At 38.8% G+C, this 23,759-nt stretch overlaps 1 protein-coding gene across 1 annotated transcript; it reads right to left on the bottom strand.

The window, feature by feature from the left end:
* Positions 1-8,211: 8,211 nt before the first annotated feature.
* On the bottom strand, positions 8,212-23,466 carry pip4p1a (phosphatidylinositol-4,5-bisphosphate 4-phosphatase 1a). Its single transcript, XM_023424524.2, has 7 exons — positions 23,252-23,466; positions 22,010-22,203; positions 20,200-20,306; positions 18,294-18,399; positions 15,571-15,623; positions 14,256-14,346; positions 8,212-11,155 (listed from the first exon to the last, which is right to left on the bottom strand). Exons 1-7 carry the CDS (start codon positions 23,367-23,369, stop codon positions 11,012-11,014), a joined length of 813 nt encoding a protein of 270 aa, XP_023280292.1. The 5' UTR covers positions 23,370-23,466; the 3' UTR covers positions 8,212-11,011.
* Positions 23,467-23,759: the final 293 nt, after the last annotated feature.

Below are 23,759 nucleotides of genomic sequence, written 5' to 3'. Positions count from 1 at the left end.
TCACACTGGTTTCATAAGCAAATATGAAAATACACAGAAAGAACAGCTAAAACACCAGTGTGGTCCTTTAACCATCATGTAAGCGCAGTTAGCTTAGCTTAGCATATAGACTATAAACAGAGGAAGATAAAACATACTCCTATTGACAAAACTGGACAGATGCTGAATGATTTTACTGTCGTTGTATGTGTGTGAACTGACACTACACATTTTTCTGCAGGGCCAGAACTTTCAGTCTCTCTGCTCACACGGTACGGGTCAATCGACTGTCCACTAAGCAGCGCTCACATAGGCATGGAGCCCCCAGTTTCATTTGTCCACTGACATTTCCAATAAGGTTTATTCTGACAACATGACGGTGTTCAAAAGAATTATACGGAGCTGTAGATGGCTGGAAGATGCAGACATTACTCTTTCTGTTCTCCAGCGAAGTTTATTTCACAGCAAAACTCAAAACTACAGATTTAGCCACAAGATGTAAAATACTACTCCACAGCTCTCTACAATTTATAGCAGATATTTTGAGCGCAGCCATGTGGGAAATCAGACTGCAAGACAGCTGACCAAAATTTCCATCATGCCAAAAATCTATCCGATTGTCTGGGAGCCAGATCACTGATCGTCCAGGTGATTAATCGGGCACCGTGACCCCCATTAAACTACACGTCGAGCGACAACCAATCTGGCAGAAATTCAGCCCACTTCTAAAATTACTCAGGGGTGACCGATTCAGGGAATCCATACAGCGTCTGCCCGGCTTAAGGCTCATTAATTAACACAAACAACAATGTAAAAGTCTTAACTTGTGGCTGTAGTGGGAGTTATGTGCTCTAACTGTTATTGGCAGCAACAGATGAAGAAGAGCTGACAGATAAACACGTGTTAGTCAAGAAACATTCACGACACATTTAGGGGGAAATTCATGAATAATCTTATCAATCAAGTATCAATCTTCTCATATGACTCTTAAGAATATTTCCCAAAATGTGAAACTAATACTTTAAATGTTGCGTGAACACAAACAGCCATGCAAAGACTTCGCTTAAATGAAACAGTCAACAGCTAATTTGATTTAAACTATCTCATTAAGTAAACAATATTTCCCCAAATACACTTTTACCTGCCTAAAAATGTAACAATATAACTATCCCAATCTAAAGACAGTTGTTGGCTGTGTATTTGCAATGGTGACATCATTAATTCAACCACAGTCCTGACGAAGCAGATTAGCCATAATGAAGGATGCTGTTAGTTTTATTTTTGCTTGTTTAATCACAAATATTTAACAGTAAGGCTGCAATGAATTAATATTTTCAGTGTTAATTAATGCTCCCAATTAGTTTCTTCGTTAATCAATTGGTTGTTTTCTCTATACAATGTCAATAAGGAGTGAAAAACAAACATCACAACATCCAGAAGTTTTCATGTTTGTTTTGTTTTACCAACAGTCCAAAGCCCCAAAATACTGAGTTTATCAAAGCAAGAATTAATTACATTTGAGCAGCTGCAGCCATTAAATATTTGGCAACAACCGAAACTTAAATGACTGAAAAAAAAAAAAAATACTGAAACTAATAATTTCATCTTGATTTAATATTACAAAGAAGAAAAGGTTGAGCCTCAGACTTCCTTCTTAACCTTGGACACAATAACAAAATCTCCACTCAGGTTCGTCTTTGTTGCTTGTTCCGGAGCTTTTCACCGCAGTCACACAGTCTTCATTAGCAGATGAAGTTTGCTCAGTTGCAAAGTTGTATAACAAGCTGTTCCCTCGGTTGTTAAGCTCGACTTCCAAAGCAACATGGACCAAAAATAACACAAGACGTCAGAAAATCTATACTTACACGACAACTTCATCTGCTGATGAAGGCCATGTGATGTGGATGAAAGCTCTAGAACGTGCAACTCCAGAGCATCAACATTGTTTTGTCAAACATTTTCAGGTGCTTCAACCCCAAAAACCCTCAATTTGAGTCTGAGAGCACCAGCAAAAACATCCTCACTTCCCCAAAATGTTCTCATTCAACCACCACAATCGGAAATTGGTCTCCTCAAAGACAGAAGTACAAGTTGTTGCACACAATAAAAGACACTGCTGCTGCTCATGGATTCACAGAGGCATTTCTTTGTACACACACAACGCACAAAACACACATCCACAACAAAAGGAAGAGGCCTCACACTGAGTATAAGAGCTGACAGTTTGGAAATTGAGCCTTTGGACTGATGGAGCCGCCCAGGCAGCATCCACACCCAGATGACAGGAAGAGAGATTTAAACAAACGGGCTGAATATTGAGGCGAGCAGCGCTGTCAGGGGAATATTACTGTAAAGATGTAATATAAACACTGAATTGGGAAGGGAAAACTCCCTCCTCTGCCTTATTTACTCTTCACTGTCTCTCTGCCAGATATTAGCCCGGGCTAACACCAACAGAAGCAGTGCAGGGGGAAAAAAACGAATATAATGAAGGACTTCTGCCTGGGTATAATAAGACTGCACATTCCCTGAGGGGCAATTTAGGTAGCGGCACACAAAAACGGGCCCTGAGACGGGAATTTGCTTTCCACCAAGATTGTCATCCTTTTTTCTTTTCTTTTTTTTTTCCCCCTCCCCTCCTTCAGCGAGCTCCATTATCTCCTCTGTGACGGACTGTGTGTGTGTGTATGTGTGGTGCGTGTGAGGATGAGGATGAGGAGGATGAGAGGGGAGGGAGTGGTGGTGATGAAGGGGGGGTGGGGGGTGGGGGGTTAAGTCGGGATTTGATCCCCGCTAAAAGGACTGTTTGTTTTACAGCTGACGACCCCAGAGTTTAATCTGGTGCTTAGCTGCCTGCTCAATCTCTCCTCTCCTTCGTCTCCCTGCATCCTCTCCTCGTCCCTGCCTCTCTCTCTTCCCTCTTCATCTCTCTTTCTCACTCACTCAGTCGTATCATCCTCTCCAAGCGAGTTAACCCACCCACCCCTCACCACCACCTCTCTCCATCACCCTCCTTCTCTCCATCCCTTGTCATCTCCTTATTTCTCTCCCCCTTTTTTTTTTTTTTTGGAGCGCCAGGAGCAATTGTACGCAATTCACATTTAACTGGATCCATCAAGTTGTGTGTTATGCGTAAAATTATGCGGCGTTACATCATACAGTGCAGTGGGTGCATGTGTGAGTGTATGTGTGTGCATGTGGGAGGACGGTGGTTTCGGGCCCTGAAATGTTTCCATGCATGTGTGTCAGGGCCTCCAAAATGTGTGTGTGTGAAACTGTGTGTGTGTAAGTTAGGAGGACAATAGTGAGAGTGTATGTTAAACAGGATGATGGAACTGCAGCAGATGAGGGTCATGCTCCAGGTCTTAAGGGTCAAATCCTGTTAGAAGTAAGAGGGATCAAGGCTTTAGCAAGGCGCTGCCTTTTTTACTGCTGCAATATTCACTGACAGTGTGCAAGAGGGGCTCTGTGAGTGTGTGACAGACGTTTGGAAAGAAAGTGTGTGTGGCTGTAGAGTGGCTTAAAACTGCTTAGTTTGATTTGGTTGAACTTAGTTACATATAATAAAAAAAAACTGTGGTAGAAGAGACGAGAAAATGACAGGTTGTGTGAGTGTGAGATAAAAGAATAACCAGAAGAAAATAGTGCATCAAACTTCGATACTTTCACAAACCGACTGAATTTGTTGGTTTGATACTACTGAGGATTGAAAAACGTTTTGTCATTCAATACCTAAGGAGTAAATGAGTAAATCTCATCAGCGTCAGTGAGTCGATAAGCACCAAGATCCACAGATTGGCTGTTTATTTACACACATATGTTTGAGTGTGTAAAGAGACCGAACTTAAAAATACAAGTAAAACTAAAATTTGGGCCGTAATGTGTATTGTAATTTTCTTTTTGTTAAATGGATTTCATTAAACTGGTATTGGAAAAAGTATTGGTAAGAATCGTCAAAGGTATTGGAATCAGTCCCGGGATCGAAAGTTTTTGAACAATACCCAGCCCTAGTAGCAAAATACCCCTTAACATCGCCTTCGCTCCCTGAATGAGCACCATATGTACACATTATATATCAAACCCAAGACTGTTTCTGGAAACATCGAAATATTCTTGGTGTCTTGAGCATCATTTTATAGAAATTTCCTGAAATTTTAAACTTCACGCTTTTGGTATCTACCGAAATGTTCTATCTCGAGTAGAATTTAAAAAAAATTTTTTGTAGGTTTGAGCGATGTTTGAGGAAACAACATGAGTTTGTACTGGCTGACACTGTTGGGCTGCTTCACATGCATTGTGGCAAGAAATTGGCAGAAAATTACTGGATGACATGGGACCAAACATCATCAAAAAGGTTGAAAACGTGGACTAAGTTGCACCAGCTTTTCATAAATCCATAACTGAGTTTGAATGTACTGTAAAGTCCTCCCTATGCTCTTAGTAACTCCTAGCTAGTTTGCAGCATTAAAACGTAAAGAACGTCTCGGCAAGTAAAGACTTCAATAATGTGTAAATGGGTGTGTAGTCAAGAGCGATGAACATTGTAAACAGGAAGTGTTTGTTGCATCACAAGGTAGCATAATGTCCAAAAATTGAAGTATTAGAGGGACAAATTATATATCTTCTATAAATGTAGATATGACTTTGTGAAATATGTTTTTTCTGAGTAAGTAGAATTCATACATTTGAATAAGAGAGAAATATCCAATTACAATAACCAAACTGATGCTGTCATTAACAAAATGTTTCATAATTTAAGGTATGTTGACATCTATTTTACATCTTCAGCGTTTATATCACAATTAGACAGCATTAAATTTTCAGGTAAGATATGTCGACAATATTGCAATTCATCTCTCATCTCTCTTACTTTTCACTTAAACATGAGCAAGATGTGAGCATAGTTTCACCAGACAGACTCCACATTAGCTTTCTTTGAGCTGCATTAAGTCTTAAAAATGAATTGAATTGCTTTAAAAACACGATCAAAACAGAGCACGTATTTAAGTAATATCATGCAAATAAATCTAACGAATCATAATCATATTAACCTGGAGATTTGGGATAATTCCACCGTATAGTCTGCAGACTTGAGCTGGAATCGTATCATGGTTACATCTCACACAGTTGTTTCAAATCACCCCATCAGGAGATATTTGGGGTTCAATGTCTTGCTGAAGGACACTTAAACATATGGCCACAATTAATGGGCAACCTGCTCCATCTGAGATTCAAACGCCTCATAAAGTAATGAAATGATGATTTTGTGTTATCATTTCAATAAGTCCTGTTAAATTAAATTACTGATTCACAGCAAATATTAATTAAAAACTAAGTCGTTTAGTTGTCAGACAACTCTGTGGATCACACAAACACTGAGTATTGATTTGATTATTGAATGTATGTTCGGCCTAGATTTCTCATTTTGTGATATAAAGCAAAAATCAATAATATGATAATGGGAAACAGAGATTATGTACAGTTTGTTTGTGAGAGGTTTGAGAAAATAAATATATAAATTACAAAGAAGTAGAAGTAATAAAGAGAAAACATTATTAATATTATAATTTCAACCTTATTGTTGAGCTCTAATTCAACCTCACTTTATTTATTCACCAAATTTCCCTCTGAAATTTAGCCTCAAAATCATTCATAGCATCCAAAGTAAAAGCAGCTTTGTCAAATGTCTGTGACGCTAAAGCCATTACCAGTCACGTGCTGGATTTATTGTTTTGCTGCCTTTTCAATGGTGTTAAAAAAGCAATTCTCATCAAAAAGAGCATGTTTCCTAATGGCTGGATTAGTGAAATTGTAATGAGCGAAAGGATTCTCAACCGTGAAGTGATCGGCAAAAAGCATTGTCTGCAGCAACAACAATCTTACAGTACAGTAGATACTGTACTTGGCAGTTGTACAAGGCAAAATAAATGTAGTTGTGACAGTCATGATCCAAGACAGACAAAGACAGAGATTTATACTATATGAAATTTCCTGTCTCCTTCCTGCCTTATACCATCTGAAGAGTCCCACATCGAATGGAATTGTCACTGATGTATCTCACGAGGGAAAACCATCAAGATGGCAAAGAGAACGAAAACGGAGAGCAGAGGCAGCAACGCTCCCTACGGAGGTGAAGCAGTACAATATCATGAATGAAAAAATAAGGAAATAAAATGATAATAAAATGGACCTGACGCATGTTGAGTAGGATTGTGTGTCCATGTGAGAAAGAGGCTGAGTATGTGTGTGTGTTGTGTTACACAATGAAAGCAGGCAAATGCCCTCTCACCTAAAACCAGGTTATAGGACCAATTGTCTTCCTTGCTTTTTTTTTTTTCCCTTTTTCCCCTTCACTCAGCCTCCCTGCTTTGTGCTGCTCTCCAGGGAGCTGTGGTTTCTGAAAGGTTTCTCAGTGTCCTTAATCCCTCCATCTCTTTGTGTCCAGGCAAAAAATATATCCGCATGAAACTCAAGAGGCCGACAGGGGCCAAGTCGTGTGAGAGGAGCTGCTGCTTAAAACTGTGAAGGTAGAAACTAATTTGGCTTCTTTTTAAAGAACAGCACAATGCTTCAAATTAGTGGTTACTTAAACTGGAGCCTTTCGGGTTCAGCAAAAACAGGAATAGCTTGATTTCTCTCATTTTAATAGCTACAAATTATACGAATTAAGAGAGTGGATGCCGGCTTTAATCACTGCTCAGTTACCAACATTATAAAATCAAAAATATAAACTATCACAGATGGGGGTACGTTAATTGGAGGGGTATGTGGAAAGATTGTACAGCAGCTCAACTAATTTGAAAGATAACATATATTCACATATTCAAATTTTTTAATTTAAAAGACAATTTAGTCCAAGGCAACGTATAAATGAGGTACAGATTGGTGTGATGCGCATCTTTCATATATTTACGATAACCAATAACCAAAAATAACCAATAACCTGAGTCAGCTTTAATAGCGATCAATAGTGTGTACAAACTAGTTAGTAGCAAGCAGAGAAGACAAAATAGCTCCAAGTAGTGTCTAAAATGTTGAATTAGCCAAGAGTAATGGATAACTGTTGAAACAGTCAACCAAATGTATGGATAGTTGATTGATGACTCTTGCTAACCAAGAGTCATCAATATACTGATATAATTATAATAATTAAGCTAGCTAAAAGCAATGAATACATAATAAGTTGGCTAAAAACAATAAGTAGCTACATGGTGGAAATAGTTAGTTCAGAGTAATGGAGAAACAGTTAAAATAGCTAAAGAATAAATGGTTGAAATGATTAGCTAAGATACATTACAACTAGCTGTAACCAAGTGGCAACCCTTAGCGATAAGTAATGGATAAATGGTTGAAATAGTTAGGCTAGCTTAAAGTAATAAATAAATAATTGCAATAGTTAAGATACATTTTTTGAACTAGTTGAAACTGTTAGTAATGGATAAATGGTTCAAATAGTTTACTAAGAGTAATGGTAAAAAGCTAAAAAGTTAGCTGGTAACATAAATCAGTTAAATAGTTTTAGACAGTAGGAATAGTTAGGCTAGCTAAAAGGGATAAATAGTCGAAATGTTTAGCTAAAAATAATGGATTAAATCGTTAGTTAGAATAGATAATTGAAATAGCCAAATGCAATGAGCAATCGAAATAGATAAAAGTATAGGATAAATGGTTGAAATAAGGAAGGACAGAAAGAGTTAAAAAGTAATGCTAGTAGTGCTAATGCAAACTTGACAAAACCCACCTAAACACCGAGATTTCAACAAATAATTTTAAGTTAACATCAATTCAAAGCACTGGAAGAATAGAAACATGGCAGTGATGTCATTTACGGCCGTGGGTATAGGTCACACAAAAAGGTTGGAGAGCCACTGGATTACACATCCAACCTCAGTTTGGTACAGGTGCTGGACAAAGCAGCACATAAAGTATGGAAAAGAAAGGTGGTGCCAACACTGAATATTGCAAATTCCCATAATATTTATGATTCAACATTGATGATTGACCTTGGAGATCTTAGTCAGGCATGTTTTCTTTGAAATGCTGCATTATAAAAATAAATCATACATTTTTTCATATGGCATCTTTCAAGTAGACAAGTTCCCTGGTTGACATTTGGAATGACAGCAAGTGTGGAAATAATAAAATAGAAAAATAAATGAAATGTACCGGCATTCATGGCTTTATCAGATCCTGTGTGTCGTTCAAAAAAATCAGATATGAACTCGCATCAGCTGTTTTGTACATCATCATGTCTTTATTTGTGTGTAAACAAACTCTGAAAAGAGCATTAGCCAGGTTCTTTATCATTGGCATTAACATGATTGATTTCTTTTGCAGTCATGGATAAAACATGATCACTCCACTGCAAAAAAGGTCTTTTTTTAAACAGTCATATCACCTTAATTCTGTCCTATAATCTTATCTTTTATAGTTGTTTCCAACAGTCTAAAAAAAATTATGCTCTAAACATCACTTGCAGAAACTGGCAGATCATTGTACTGATTTCAAATAAGAAAAAAAAATGCCCTTGGACCAGACTTGAAAAAAGTGAAATAATCCCACTCCACAACAGACTTTTTCCACAACAAATAAGATTTAAGGACTTAATAAAATGACATAACTGTTAAAGTAGCCCTTTTTTGCAACGTGCATAATAAATAATATGACACTTCCATATGAACTGTCCGCGACCTCAGTTCAGTCTAGCAGGGTAACTTCATCTCATCTTACTTGGTGTATGCAGTGTTTCTCACTACTGTTTAAGGTGCTGGGTGTGTGTTTGTGTGTGTGAGAGAGAGATAGAAATGTCATTGCTTGGGAATGTGATTCGGTCGTAAATGTTGTTGGTGTGTGTATGTCGATGTGCTTGTGTTTGTGGTTAAGATTTGGACACGACCAGGTGTCCAGAGGCTTATTAGGTTAGTAGTTCATCAAATCATTAAATATGTAACAGGTGAAGAGTTGCAAAAATAACCTTCTTAAAAATAAACAAAACATCTGCAGCGATCACAGCAGTAGTGTTAAGCCCGGAGTGCAACATAATTCACTTAGTCACTTCCAATGTACATCAACAACAAATATATTTACAATCAAACAAAAATACATAATTCATAAAATAAGAAATGCCACCACATTCAGAAGCACAGACAAGTGAGAATGTAACATGTAGTGTGTGTTTGTGTTTTTTACTGACCTATTCTGACTGATATCAAGCTTTGAGTTGAGAGGGTGGAGCTTTCCTCTTTCACAAATATTCAAATGGCTTTGAGGCGAAAGCACCATCTGCAACTAACAAAGTAGAAAGCTCAGGATCAGCCTCCATCTTCAGTGACATTAAAAGTCATATTTTCACCATGAATGGTCCCAAATGCAATGAAAAGGCTGACAGAGTTGAGCAATATGGTCTTTTCCAGCCAATTACATGATCTTATTTGAGCGATGATGCATTTAGATACACCCCAACATTTTAGGATTGGTATCAGAAGCTACAAATGCCTCAAGTACTGTATTTTTTAGCTTAGTGTTTTCACATATTCAACCTCTGCTAGCAAGCACATACAGACAGGTCTGAAAATTCTGTTCTTAGCCTTCTCCCGAGGATGAAAACGTACAATTAATGCCAGAGAGCAAATCTAAAACACTCCTTATACTCACAGGGGTTTTGTGGGTATGAGAAGGCAGATATCGATGTCTAAAAGCCAATAGCTCTTAGTGTTTTCGTTTCATGTTTTGGTCTGTTTTGGAAAGCCGAGCAGAATAAAATGAACTCGGGTCAAATCTCCTAGACGTATGTAATAAAGTAAACCCGTCTCTTGGATTTCAGAGGAAGAGCTTTGCCACACGTTGGTGTTCATATCAACTGAATTTATGTGATAGAAGTTTTTATTTAGATATACTTTAAAAATGAAGTTTTAAAGTAACCTTGTTGCTATAGTTTGGATCAAAGAAAAGGAGCTGGAGATTGGATACCACTCTTATAGGAGCAGGACAAATTATCCAACTTTTACACAAAGTGGCATGCATGTCATTTTTTCCAACAGTATGGAGAAAATGTGTTCACCAGACATCTTTGAAGAGAGAGGCTGGGATGTCTTTGACAAACTGGTTTCTGAGCTGTTGCAACTCTAAAAGAGCATCCTGCTTTTGTTGTGTACAGCTATCCATTCATGTGGTTGTGGATGTCTGTCTGTGTGTGTGTGTGTGTGTGTATATACGTGTGTGTTTTGAATCCTTCTATCACACCTCCTTTTAAGGCTTTCAAGCTGCTTTGGATCAAAGTCAGTCCCAGGGGATAATTCAGCATAAACACCGAGTTCAGACACATCATAGCCTACCTTCACATACTGCTGAATTCAATTTTTCAGACACATTTCAGCACCTACTTGATCTTTTGATTCACAAAAGGAGGCTGATGTCCCTCCAGTCACTCCAGTCATCTTCTACTGGCATCGATTTTTTTTTTAAGCTTCATCTGACTTCATCGCCGCTTTCACAAAATAATTTGTTTCTCTGTTTAAAAAATGTTAAATGCTGGAATACTAATGTCAAATTAGGACTGAAAAGGGACAGTCCCCTCCAAAAAAAAAAAAAAACAAGGGCTATATTCACATCTAAGACGTAACTTGAAGCCCTCGTCTCAGAAGTTCCGAGAGTGCAACAGATGTGCCACAGACTAAAGCCAAAATTTATAAACAACAACAAAGGGGGAAAGAGAAGACGAAAAAGTGTTAAAAATGTTAAAATGAACCCCACACTGGCCATGAGATTAGAATAGATTAACAGTACATTAGGCTATACGCATCATCATAGTTATCTTTAGATATATAGCAGTCGCAGCCACCGCCATCCAGTTTTAGAAACACGTTTGACTAAAAGGGAAGGAACAGGAGGAGGAGGAGAACCTTTTCTTTCTGGAGTTGGGTTTAAATAAATATTCTGTTTTTTTGTGTGTTTTTTTTTTCTTTTTTTTTGAGCCATCTTTCCTCCTGCCTGGTGGGTTGAGAAGAAGGGTGCCGCAGAGTTGAAAGGGACTCTATGTGAAGTTCTGGAGGGGCTGGCTGACCCTCATGCAGGCCCAGTAGAAGGCCCGAGCCAGGGTGACGAGAACCAGGAGCAGCAGCACTGCCCACGAGGCGTAGATCCCCTGGTAGGTCTGAGCCTTCACCCACGTTCCAGCCTGAAGAGACGCGGCGACACAAAGAGGAAGTTTTTAGGAATTCAGATGATGCTCATAAAGCCATTCAAGGGAATTGCAAGCACATTCTGAGTGTGTTACAGTGATTATAATGATCCAGCTCAAGTCTAGCCAGGCTAAATGAAAGCAACCAGAGAGCTAAAGCTATAATTATGTTTGAAAATGTTTTCTACATCTATTATCTGACCCATTTATGATGTTTTAAATGGCACCAAATTCCAGCCAAGTATCCAGCGATTTCCACAGAGTAAAGATGAACAAGCATGGTCACTGGTCAGCATTACAATAATGCTTATTCCTATTAGGGCTGCAAATAATGCTTGTTTGTATTTATTGATTAATCTGTTGATTATTTTCTCAGGTTTATAATTCACCAAAAGTATGTAAAGCCCAAGGTGATGATATCAAATGTCTTGTTTTATCCAAACAAGACAGATAATCAATTCAATATATTGTAAGAAAAGATAAGGCAGCAGATTCCAACATGTGAGAAGCTGAAACAATCAAATTCTTTAGCACTTCTGCTTGAAAACTGATTAAATGATTGTTCAATTAGCAAAACAGTTCCTGATTAATTTTCATTTGATTGACTAATTGTTCCAGCTCTAAATCCAACACAAATCCACTTCACAAGAACGTCACAAAGACAGCAACACAGACAAAACACTGAGTTCAGTTTATGTATCTATAGTGAGCGATTAATCCACATGAACCATACTAATGCAATGACACTGAATTGTACGGCTTCAAATGCGCAATTTTTCATGGAGGAGCTCATATTCAACACTGAAGAATGAAGAGAGAGCGGTAAGAGAGAAAATGGCTTTCCCATCAAGTATTAAGTGTGCAGCTGCTCAGAAGAAAATTATTTAATGAAGATGGCAAAAATGACTTTGAGAGAACCCATAGGGATTTTCTGAGAATATGGAAATATGAATTTGAACGCTTTCAAAGTCACAGCATGAGAGCAAAGCTAATATGGATATAAAAAGTAAAAAAAAATGTAATGAACAATGATTTAAGAAGCATTTTGTCCAACATATTGTTGTACTGCTCATTCCTGTAATAAATAATGTTCTCTCCTGTTTTGACACCCTATAGGACTATAGGGAGATAAGGTTTTGGGTTTCAAAAGATATTGGAAACACTTATTTAAGATTCTGCTCTGTGTTGACATGATTACATCACATCACTTCTGCAGATTCAAGCTGCCAATCTCCTGTTCTACCACATCCCAAAGGTGTTCTACTGGACTCACATCTGGTGACTGGGGCGGCCACTGAAGTTCACTGAACTTGGGTTTGAGACCAGTTTGAGACAATTTTTCTTTGTGACATGGTGCAATATCCTGCTGGAAGCAGCCATTAGAAGATGGTAAACTGTGGCCATAAAGTGATACACATGGTCAGCAACAATACTCCGATACTGGATGTGGCATTCAAGCCGTGATTGATTGGTATTGAAGGGCCCGAGTGAGCCGAGAAAACATTCCCCACATCATTACACCAGCAGCCTGGACTACTGACACAAGGCAGGTTGGGTGCATGGATTCATGGATCCTCACTTACATAAGAAAAGAGGAGAAAAAAATGAAACACACTGAACTAAAATCTATATTAAATGATTATTTCATTTGTCAATTTGACCTTGTACAACCGTTTTCTCCTCACGGCCGGGTCTTATTTTCCCTCTGTTTCTGCCTCCTCTAAAGGTTAAGACGTCCAAATTATTTAGTTATTTAGCTGTTGGCCTCATTTTCAATCCATTTACTCCAGACTCTTGGGAATTCTATTTTCGTGATTTCTGATTGTAGAGGTTATTCTTTCCATTTCTAATATTCATTTACTTTTGACTTCAATTTTTAAATAAAGCTGGAGCAGGTTGTTTCATTGCTGCAACTCTAAGTATCCTGGAAAGGTATTTTGGACATACGACTAAAAGTAACACATTCTGTTCAACTTTAATTATTTTGAAATTAGTTACCAGGATATTTTAAGAAGTGGGCAGTAAAAGAAAACTTGTGAGTGTTTCATATTCTTCTCAGCAGATACTTCTCCGACAGTCCAACTGAATAGATTTTGTAAATTTGGACGGCATTGTGCTACACTCATTTCTTAACTACCTTCATTTAAAAATCTCTGCTTTTGTATTTATAATTAAATTCTGTCTGGAAATGAAGTTTCATCTGTTACTTGTCTCGGGATCTTGCTGTTAAAGTTTATTGATGCAGTGCACACCTCTAAGGATTAAACTGTCAAAACACCTGCTCTTGAACCATTCTTATAATTAAAACTGCCTTTTTAAGTCATGTTGTGACATTTATTGCCACCACACCACCATTATGCAACGCTGTCAACACAGAATATTTATTGTCTGCGCATTGTTTACTGTTCTCCATGCTGGCAGGCACTATGCCTCTTGTGTTGAATGAGTCTTTACTGATTTACGCTGTTTGGTGCTCATCTTGCACCCTCTGCTGTTCATGAGGCAGAATGTACCGATTATCCAGTTCTTTCTATGTTTCCATGTTTATTTTTAGACGTTTGCTCATTTACTCCCTCTTGTCAACAAAACTGATCGACTGTATAATTTGACAATATTCTACTGTTGCACTCTCATTCGAATCATTTAAACAAGAGCAACAACTGAAACAGAAAATAGAAAATGCATTGTGAGCCTTGACAGCTTGTGTACAGATCAAAGTGAGTAAAAGAAGAAAACATGGAAAAACTGAAGGTCATTCTGTTCTGCTGTTCAGTGGGTGTTGAAGCTGGTGTTACAGCCTGAACACTGCTTATAGTAGGCTGTTTGTGCTGTATCTCACTGACAAATAGAGGCCTGTTGCATAGTGTCTGGGAAGCTGCTGCGAGGTGCACATCCTCCATGTTAAACAAGTGACAACAAAGGGAGAGACTGTAAATGCATTTCTGCTGCAATGAAAGGTTTTCACATTGTAAAGAAAAAAAGGAGGACAGGTTTAGAGAAGATGGGATAATAGTTTAACAGTGTTCTGCTATTGCTAATCTTTTTTTAACAATGAACAGGTCTAAGTCTCTTGGATGTTAGAGCGGCATCCACTCACCATCAGCCCGGCGGTGGAAATGCTAAATAGCAAGCAGAGTAGAAAACACCACAAGCTCCGCCTCCGGGGATATCTCTGACCAATGGAGGAGCTTCAGGTCCAACAGAGAAGAGAAAAGCAGACATTTAGTTTACAAGGAAATGGAATCAAATGCAACACAATTTATGAAAAGCAGAGGTGTTATTAAGTGTCTCAGTAAAACAGGACAGCATGACAGTGAAGCAGCATGAACAACACCTGGACCCTGAAATCAACGCAGCTGAATGGAATTCAGCCTCCATTCATTTTATTATTTAAATGATGTTCATACTGTTAAATGTTAAAATGTCTTCTGTCCTATTAAATAATAACAATGGGGTTTAAAATTAATTTGCCTTTTTTAAGCATAATGAAAGAAATACGCATAAAGGATAATAATGATTCACCTGCAGAAATTTTACTTCAAGCAGCACCTGTCCAGATTCACTCCAGGTTTTGGGGCCATTTTGGATGTAACAAACTGAAATCTCATGACCAGAGCTGTTTATGAAGATTGGTAAGACACACTTTTGTGTTACAGTGATACAACAAACACACTGGCAGAACTCTTTTCCGCACCTTATAAAGCTAAATGCTGAGAAAGAAGGAATAGGGCAACGAGTTGCTCTACATGCCTGATAGATTGGGGAAAAATCCCTGTAATGAAAACTTTAAATTTTGAAAAGACATGTGTCTTCTCTTTTCAAAATGTTTTTATCCAGTATTCTGCATTAGTTCATAAACAAATCATCATCAGAAATCACAAATAACCCTATCCTATGAAATTGTAATATTGCAGATATGCCATATTTTAAATAATTGCAATAAATAATGGCTTAATAAGATTTGATTATGCATCAGATCTGGTTATGCCTGATAAGTCCCATACACTTTGCTGACCATGTTAAGAAGCTTATGGAGCTAGTGATATAGGAATGTGGTTAGTAGCCAGGCTCAAAGAAAATCCTGAGGCAACAAAACACACATGGAGTAAAATCCCACAGATCAGAGACCTCATGATGTTATGAGACATGTGTAAACACACTGTGGCTGCTGGGAAATATGTGGTGTAGCAGCTGAGGTTAGAGACAAAGTCACATAAACAGGATACCACAGGTTTGATTCACAGAAAAACACAGTTTGTGTTCTGTCCTTGAGAAAGTCTCTGGAGCTCCTTCCTGCTCACTGTTTGTTAGGTTTCTCTGAACAAAAGCTTCAGCTGAAGACATAAATCAAAAATGTAAACGTACAGTGAGAATGAGGTGGTGTAATGGATGAATTGCTTATAAGTACTTACACTTTCCTGCAGTGTGGGCACCTGGCCAACGTCCGGTCTGTGAACTCTGTCCACTGAAAGCACAAGGAGAAAGAGGTTCAGCCACAAACCAAGAGACAGGTTTGTCAAATTATCAATTATAGTGATGACAGAACGGTATGTGCCAGAAAAACATTCACTGTCATTGTCAATACCACTGTTTTTGCTGGTGCTAACACTTCACTCATGGATGCACAATCAGAAAAACATTATTGTCTATCAAAAGGCAATTTAAATTTGTCCTTGACATCGCTCACAATAAAAGCATAGAGCTAAAAATTAATCGGGGAAGATAGATAAGGTAAATATGGCTGTGCAGGAAATAGAAAAGACGAAAAATGTGCAGGTGTCAGAGTGCGGCGTCCTTCACTGCTTGTTTATAATGTGTTAATGGCAGTTGGAATGAAGGATTTTTTTCAATGTGTTTGTCCTGGCCAGAAGGTTTTTATATTAGTGACCTGACTGGAGGAGCTGGAGTGAGTTATGGAGGGGGTGTGAAGGGGATGATGAGTTGTTTGCCATCCAACTGGCTGGATGCAGAGAAACCTGTATATTGCATATTGCAAGATTATAATATTGGCAATACTGTTCACCTGACATTCATGCCAATTGAATTCATTATCTTTAGAGACTATAAAATGTCAATAGAGTAAATAATGCCTATCGCACTTTCCCTGAGTGCAAGGTGATGTCTTTTTTTCTGACCAATGATCCAAAATACAAAGATATTCACTTTGCAATTAAATTAAAGAGAGAAAAGCAACACTCCTCACATTTGCTGGAACCAGCAAATATTTGGCGTTTATGCTTGATAAATGACTTAAGTGATCAATCAAATTGTTGATAATTTACCTTTACCAATCAATCAAATAATAATTTGTATAAGCAAGTTGATGCAAAACTGCACTGATGGGGCAAGCACTTCGACTGCACATACATGTACATGTCATGTGGAGGCAATACACAACTTTGGGACAGATTCCCTTACAGATGGCCTTATTCAAAGATGCCTGCAGTTGCACGGATTGATGACACTTTCCACGAAATTTAATACAACCATCCCAGTTCTTGCCAACAGGTGCTGCGTGCCACATAAAAATGAGAAAAGAAAAATAGCCTTCTCTCCAGTTGTAGACATTTGTTCCCTCCTTAATGTTGGGGTGTGATACATTTGTAAAACCTGCAGAGCAGAATACACTGCCCATGCTGTATATTCTTCTCATTCTGGTAGAAACACTCTGTATGGGAAGCACAGAGAACATTATCACTAGATCTGTGACTAAAGGATCACTGCAACGCCACCCAGGGCACAGATTTGTATTTTCATTCAGCCACCCTGTCTTTAAGCAGGTAGGAAAGGTCCAGCTGAATGCTAAACACCCTGTACCATCCATCTCCCCTCCTTTCACAGCTCTATTCTTCTCTTTCCCTGGCTGTGCCACCCTCCTTCCTTTCACTATATATCCAAACCATCTTTACCTGTCCCACACATTGTTATAGAGCAGTAAGTTAAAATTTTACTTCCCCTTTCGAACAAAAATGGCCAGAATATATCAGCAGGGAGTGGATAGGGTTATTGATCTAAACCAATAACTCAACATTTACTTGGCCTGGTGCAAGAATATTTTTGGCTTTTCAATAATTCACTTCTCTGGCTGGGTGACAGTACATCTCACAACAAAAACCTTGCAGGCCTAATGAAACTGTCACAAGACATTTCAACTACAGATGATAAAAGCCAAAACAGCAAATGCCAGGGCAGTTTTATTATTCAGCTAGTCTGCATGGTAATGCAAAAAAAAGTGTTTAACTGGATCTTGGCTCTCTGTACTGTATGTGACTTTATTGGTTGTGTCTTTTTCAGGGTTATGTCATTCGAAGAGACAGAAGAGGTGGGGACTTGTGCCAGAGACTTAATAAACAGTGGTTGTACTGATGTTGTAATTCTGATTGCCATAGAGGTTGATACGGGTCATCAATTAATGTCTTTTCAAATAAAACCCCTACTATAGATGCTGCAGTTAATCCTTTGACAGTCAAATTCTTTTTCTTTTTCTTTTTTAACTTGGAAATGTACAGTAGTTTGCTCTTCTGAATTTCCGCAATACATCTTAAAAACGTATGAGAGGAATCCAGTGACATTTAGTGAACATAAACAATACATTAAGAGAACATTCATTAGATTTTGCAACAAAACTCAAAATCAAGATCTATTTACTAGCTTTTGGAACTTGAGCTGTCTTAAGAGTGAAGCTTATCATGTGATGACACCTTAGCCTGCTCCATTTGCTGAATAAAGACTATGAGATGTGACTGAAGGCTCCAGAAGCCAGGACATGGACTATTTTATTACTTGTTCTGTACTCTGAGGTCCAGAATGAACCCCTTTGCTTGAGTAATTACATTTTGTTTTCAATCCAAATCTGACATTTTCACCTCTTTTTGTGTGTTTTTTTTTAAAGTCTGAAAGCTCACGTATTAGCCAAGTGTTAAATGAGTGGGTCGATACCACTCTGATATCTGTGCAATCTGTGTAATTGATCTTCTCTTTTAACACTTGGCAAAAGAGCTAATACTCTTCCTTTAACTTTGAAACTAATATAAATTGTGAGTGTGTGTGATTCCAAATCCTGTGGGGGTGGGTATTTTTTCAACGTCACAAAGAATGAAAAGTTTAATCTGATTTAGCAGAGAGAGTGTGGTACCAGGAAGGTGTTGCTGCAGTGTCCACAGGAGACCCGGGCCCCGGCTGGCTGGGGGTCAGGACTGGCTGGACCAGGATGGACTGGACCCAAATTTATTATCCTCTTGCTGTAAAGAGACAGACCCACACAAAGTCAGCATCCACACCACAAATGGTTCAAGATATTATTCAGCATTTAAACTAACATTCACTGCCTGATGTCGTGAGCAGTCGCCTCATTATGCTGGTGTGGAAAGGCTGACGACTGATTTCACTTTTTCTGGGGGGATCCATCAGCAGCCAGTCCTCTCATTACCACCAACACTGCTTTTTTCTACAACCAACCTCCTGAGACAACTCCAGTAGCTCAGGATCACTGATCAGACAGCAGCACTGAGATGTGTCTGGTTCAGTCAGCATGTCTGGATTGAATGCAAAACAGTGACACTGGAGGTAAACTCTCTAGAGCAATTTCATGCAGGAAAAGTTTCTACACTTAGGAGTATTTACAGTCTTTTGGGATCACTTTAACAAAATGGGCAACCTATGGTCAGGTGTAATAAAACCAGGCATTGTTAAAATTTACATTAGAAACATGCAGAATCCCACCACTCAACTATGAGAGTAAACGTTATGCCAAACAATTTCTGCATCTCTTCCACTGTTAAGGACCCAGCTGATACAAATTCAGTTCAGATACAGCAATCTTAAACAAAGTTAAAAAGAGATTTTTTTTTTCTCTCCTTATTTTGTTTATTAGGTTTAAATGTGCAATAATGTCAAAGCAAATGGCTGATTACAGGGTAAATTATGGAATATTATTGTTTAAGACATTAGGACATTGATGAAATTTTTGCCTGCAATTAACATTCAAACCCTAATTAGCCTTGAGCCTAACTTGATGATCTGCACTGAAGCTGACAGATGAATTATGGATTTCAGATATTTATAACAAGAGATTTTGTAATGTACAGTTTAACATCATACATATTTAGATAGCAGCAGAAAATTTAAAAAAAAAAAAAGAGAAAGAAAATGGATGGCTAAAAATGTTGCTCTTGCATATTTTATGCCTTGGGCATAAACAAGGAATCTTATCTTTCTGAGCAATTACACGAGGCTTCAGCAGCATGATGTTCAGATGAGCTGCCAAAGCGGTGCATTTTCATTGACATCAGCCTTGTGTTTTTGACGATAAAAATCCCAACACAATGGCATCTCTTTGACCTGTAAAAACTGTTCTATGGTTTTTTAATTGAACAAGTTTCCTGACAGGGGACAAGAGAAACTTCCCCCTCCAAAACTGTATTTGAAGTGTCAGCATCCCTGTAATGTTTTCTTTAAGCCTTGCAATATAAGAATTGCCACACAAGTGACATTTAGTGTAATTTGTGGAACTTTCCCGGTTTACTTTCAACTGCTTTTGTTCTAAAGAGGGTTCTGTGCTGATTCAGCCCTCTGATATTACTGTACAATATGAATGAATTTGCTAAGTGTGCATTTGGTTGGTATCTACTCTGCGGGAGTTTAAAGCAGATACATACTGAATAAATTTTGAGATGTTTTTTCTAGCTGCCATGTGTAGACTGTAAATTAAATCTATACATAATCTCCATCACTGACTAAAATATGGCCTACAAAAACTCACAATACATACAGTACATTACCCATACAGACACACCTCAAATACTGAGGACATGCAGAAGTGAAACCCATGATGTGGCTCTTCTAATGAGGCTGTTATTTCCTCATCCGGCTCGCTGAGCACCGCATGTAAACTGCGCTGGGAGCACAGCCTTAATTGAGGAACCGCTGCTCCCACTGCACCTTGTTTCCTCTGCTTCACTTCTCTCTCACACAGATACACAGTGTTCTTGCAGTCTCACAGTGGTGTGCACACAAACACACACACAGATATCATCTCTTACCAGTATGGCCGGGGACAGGCGATCCTCTGGGAAGTGACTTTGCAGATGAGCAGACAGTTGCAGGGGCAGCGAACGTACTTCTTCCCTGCTGGGGCATTCTTAATGGGCTGCAGAGGGAGACAGAGGCACACAGGAGGGGAGAAGATAGTAGAACAGCGAATTAGAATAGGAGCAGATAACAACCCAATTATTCTTGATGGACGAGAATTAACCAATACTACGAGAGGAAGAGAGGTATTCTGGGAGATATTGGAAATGGCTGTGCAGTAGTTGTAGTTAAGGAGCCGAGGGACGGCATTACAGTAAAGTAATACTTATGGTGCCGCTTGTTGCTCTACAAATGACATAAAAGACATAATTTTACAGCTCTTGAGTAATTAATAGGCAAGGTAAGATTTTAACTCAAACATGCATGAAGCACTCGCTCCATGTATTCACAAATGCATACTGTGAGGAAAAAGGGCAGCTCGAGGCCATCTCCAAAGCAACAGGTCTGTCTAGCACTTAATATTAATATTAATAATACTGAGGGAACTTAATATGAATAATGCAGAGGGAAATACAGACAGAGGCTTCAAAAATATTTAGGCCACAAACTTGCATTTGATAAGGAACCGTTCCAGAGACTTGCATATTTAAAGATTGTTGTTGCTGTATGTAATTGTGTTCAAAATTCTTAAGTCTTATGTCTAATTATATAATTATACTCTTTATAAATTGAGTAAGTACAAAGCATTATGATTGCTGGAGCTGCTCACCTTGTATCACCTCACTAGGTCACATAATACTGCAAGGCAGTTATAAAGGCCATTGATTGAGGTCGCCAAGAGAATGGAAATTTGAATCTGTGCTTTACCACTACATGAATCACACACCTTCCTCTGGGCTTAAGATAACATCCTGCTGTCAGACCGCTGTCTGTCCTGCTCACGGTTCTCTCCACTGCATCATTAAACTCTTACTAACTAGACTGAGACCCGGGTGTTTTCTGCTCCATTATCAATTTCAGATGCAAAGTTATATCAACCATGTAAGGAAGGAGATAATGGTGAGGGTTAATTTCCAACTTGGTGGAACCTGATAGACTGCTGATCTTTATAATTAAATTCATAGAAGTTTTCATGATGTTTAAACTCTATCTATACACACTATATTTAAAAGGGTTGGTTCAACTACAAAAAAGTTTAATTGGAACAACTTTCTACTGAAGTATATTCTGATAGGGATGATAGGGACCATTAGTGACCTCATTGTAAACTCTGTGGATTATCCAAAGTAATAATAATAATAATAATAATAATAATAATAATAATACATTTTCTTTGGCAGCGCCTTTCACAGCACTCAAGGACACTTTACAGAAGATTAAAAAGACAATAAAAATAATAAAAACAACAGACAGTTTAAAGGAAAACAATGAAATTACGGCGAATATGCATATTGAAACAGATGAGTTTTGAGTCTTGATTTGAACTGGGGTAAAGAAACAATGTTACGGATGTCTGGTGGGAAAGAGTTCCAGAGTTATGCAAAGAGATTCTGTTGATTTGTTTTTTTTAAATGTCATTTTCCTTTGCTTTGCGTACCATACATTATGTCATTTTTAACAATATAGAGGTAGAAATCTCAGAGATGCTTATTGGAAAACCTGGGCAAATAAAAAAAGAGAAAAAGAAAAAAGAAACACTCCCCCTAAGGCTAGACATCACTTTTAGTCTATGAGAAAATGTTTTTGTAATTTTGTGAAACAACCCTTTAACAGAAGATACTGGTGTTACATCTGAGTGTACACATTCCTCTAGAAACTTACCGTAGCTTCATTGCAGACCCCACATTTCACCACATGTTGGTGGATCTTGCCCTCCACAGAGATCAAGCTCTGACACACCCTGCAGCTGATAACAGGGGCACTGCCACTTTCCGGGGAGGTGAGCGGTGAGTAAGGAGGAGGATCCTCCCCTAAGAGCACTGAGGGCTGAGTTGGGCTGGGGAATGGAGGGAAGCCTGAATGGTGGGAGACAAGGAAGGGAAAGAATGATGAATACAATAGTAGTAGGAGCAGTGACAAATGAAGGATTGTTGAGGAAACTTAGTCACAAGAGTTGCCTCAATTCCCATGACTAGTAACCTCTTACGTTACAGTTAACAAGGTAATAAGATTTTGTCTTGAGTTCAACTGAAAGGAGCTTTAGAAGAAAAACACTCCAAGAATGCTGAGTGGGGTCAGTTTCAACAAATAAGAGTCTAAATAGTTTGTCTGAGAAAAAGAGAAAAGCAGAGAAAGTAAGTGTAACTAAATAGAACAGACTTCTATCTAGAAATCTGATGCAACAAACAGCATTTCCTGCTCTGCTCAAAGCATATCTGGCAAGCAGAGTGAACGAATGTTTAGAGCAGTTTGTGAGAGCAAAACATAATTATAAGCCTTATCTCATGCCTTTTCCATTAATGTCTTCAGACACAGTTCCTCCCTATGAGAGCTGCCATTGGTCACAGCTGTATCTTGCAGCATCCATGAGCAGCCCCAGTAATGGCTTTCTCGTATGTCAATCAGATCAGGTGTTTCTCAGATGCTAGCTAGCTCAGCGGTACATGTACCTAGCTTGTGTGTACAGTGAGCACCACTCAGCTGCTGAAATACATGCAAAAATCTGTTAGCAGACCTACATAAAATATAATTTATTAAGATTATAATGGCAGTATTACTGAACTGCAAAACTGAAGCTTTGCCGGTGCTAAGTAGAGCTTGCTGTCAAGCTAATAAACCGGTTGCTAGGTTAGCTAGCTAGTTAGCATAACGCTGATTCCCTTCAGCCTCTGCTACATTATTATTGCAAAACAGTATATTTTACCCCTCAAGGGGTGCTCATAAAGAAATACTCTTGAACCTAACATTATATCCTGTACATACACAGTCACAACAGGCCGGTTCTTTGTCGCTGTCACAGCTGAGCTAGCAGGCTAACCAGAATGCCCAGTCAGTGGAGGCTAACGTCGGCTAGGTTAATTCAGGCTGGAGTCGGGCGGAAGAGAGCGCACCATGGATACTCACTCTGTGGTTTGTTGGGCACACCGTAGGGCGCTGCGCCGGGAGACACCCCGCCGTTACCGCTGCCAAGAGCACCATCTCCCAGATCTGATAGTAACGGGGACCTCTCGCCGTCCGCCATACCGAGAGCGAGGCGTAAGGAGGGGGGGAGACAGTGGGAGCGTGAATGCAGACCGATACGGTGTTGTATTGTTGTGTCGGAAATGCAGGCGTCACATGATCACACCACCGCTGCTGCTGCTGCTGCTGCTGCTGCGGTAACGGTGCTCGGGGGTGTGGCACTTACTGCACACCCAGGGATGCTCCACAAGTTCCCCTTAATATGTGTTAATAGGTTCAATTACATGAGAATTATGTTTGAGTTATTTGCCAGCAATGACCACTGTATTTCTGTAAGGTAGTGTTAGGCTACTTATTTTATCTTTAGCCAGAGGTGGAGAGAAAGTATTTACTAAAGTACTGTACTTACAGCACACCTGGACAAATTAGATATTTTGCTGATTTCTGAAGT

The sequence above is a fragment of the Seriola lalandi genome, unplaced genomic scaffold (genome assembly GCF_002814215.2).
Source record: "Seriola lalandi dorsalis isolate HSWRI2012SDOR001 ecotype SW California unplaced genomic scaffold, Sedor1 jcf7180002054736, whole genome shotgun sequence".
Classification (NCBI taxonomy): domain Eukaryota; kingdom Metazoa; phylum Chordata; class Actinopteri; order Carangiformes; family Carangidae; genus Seriola; species Seriola lalandi.
This window is presented reverse-complemented; position numbering and strand designations above follow the sequence as displayed.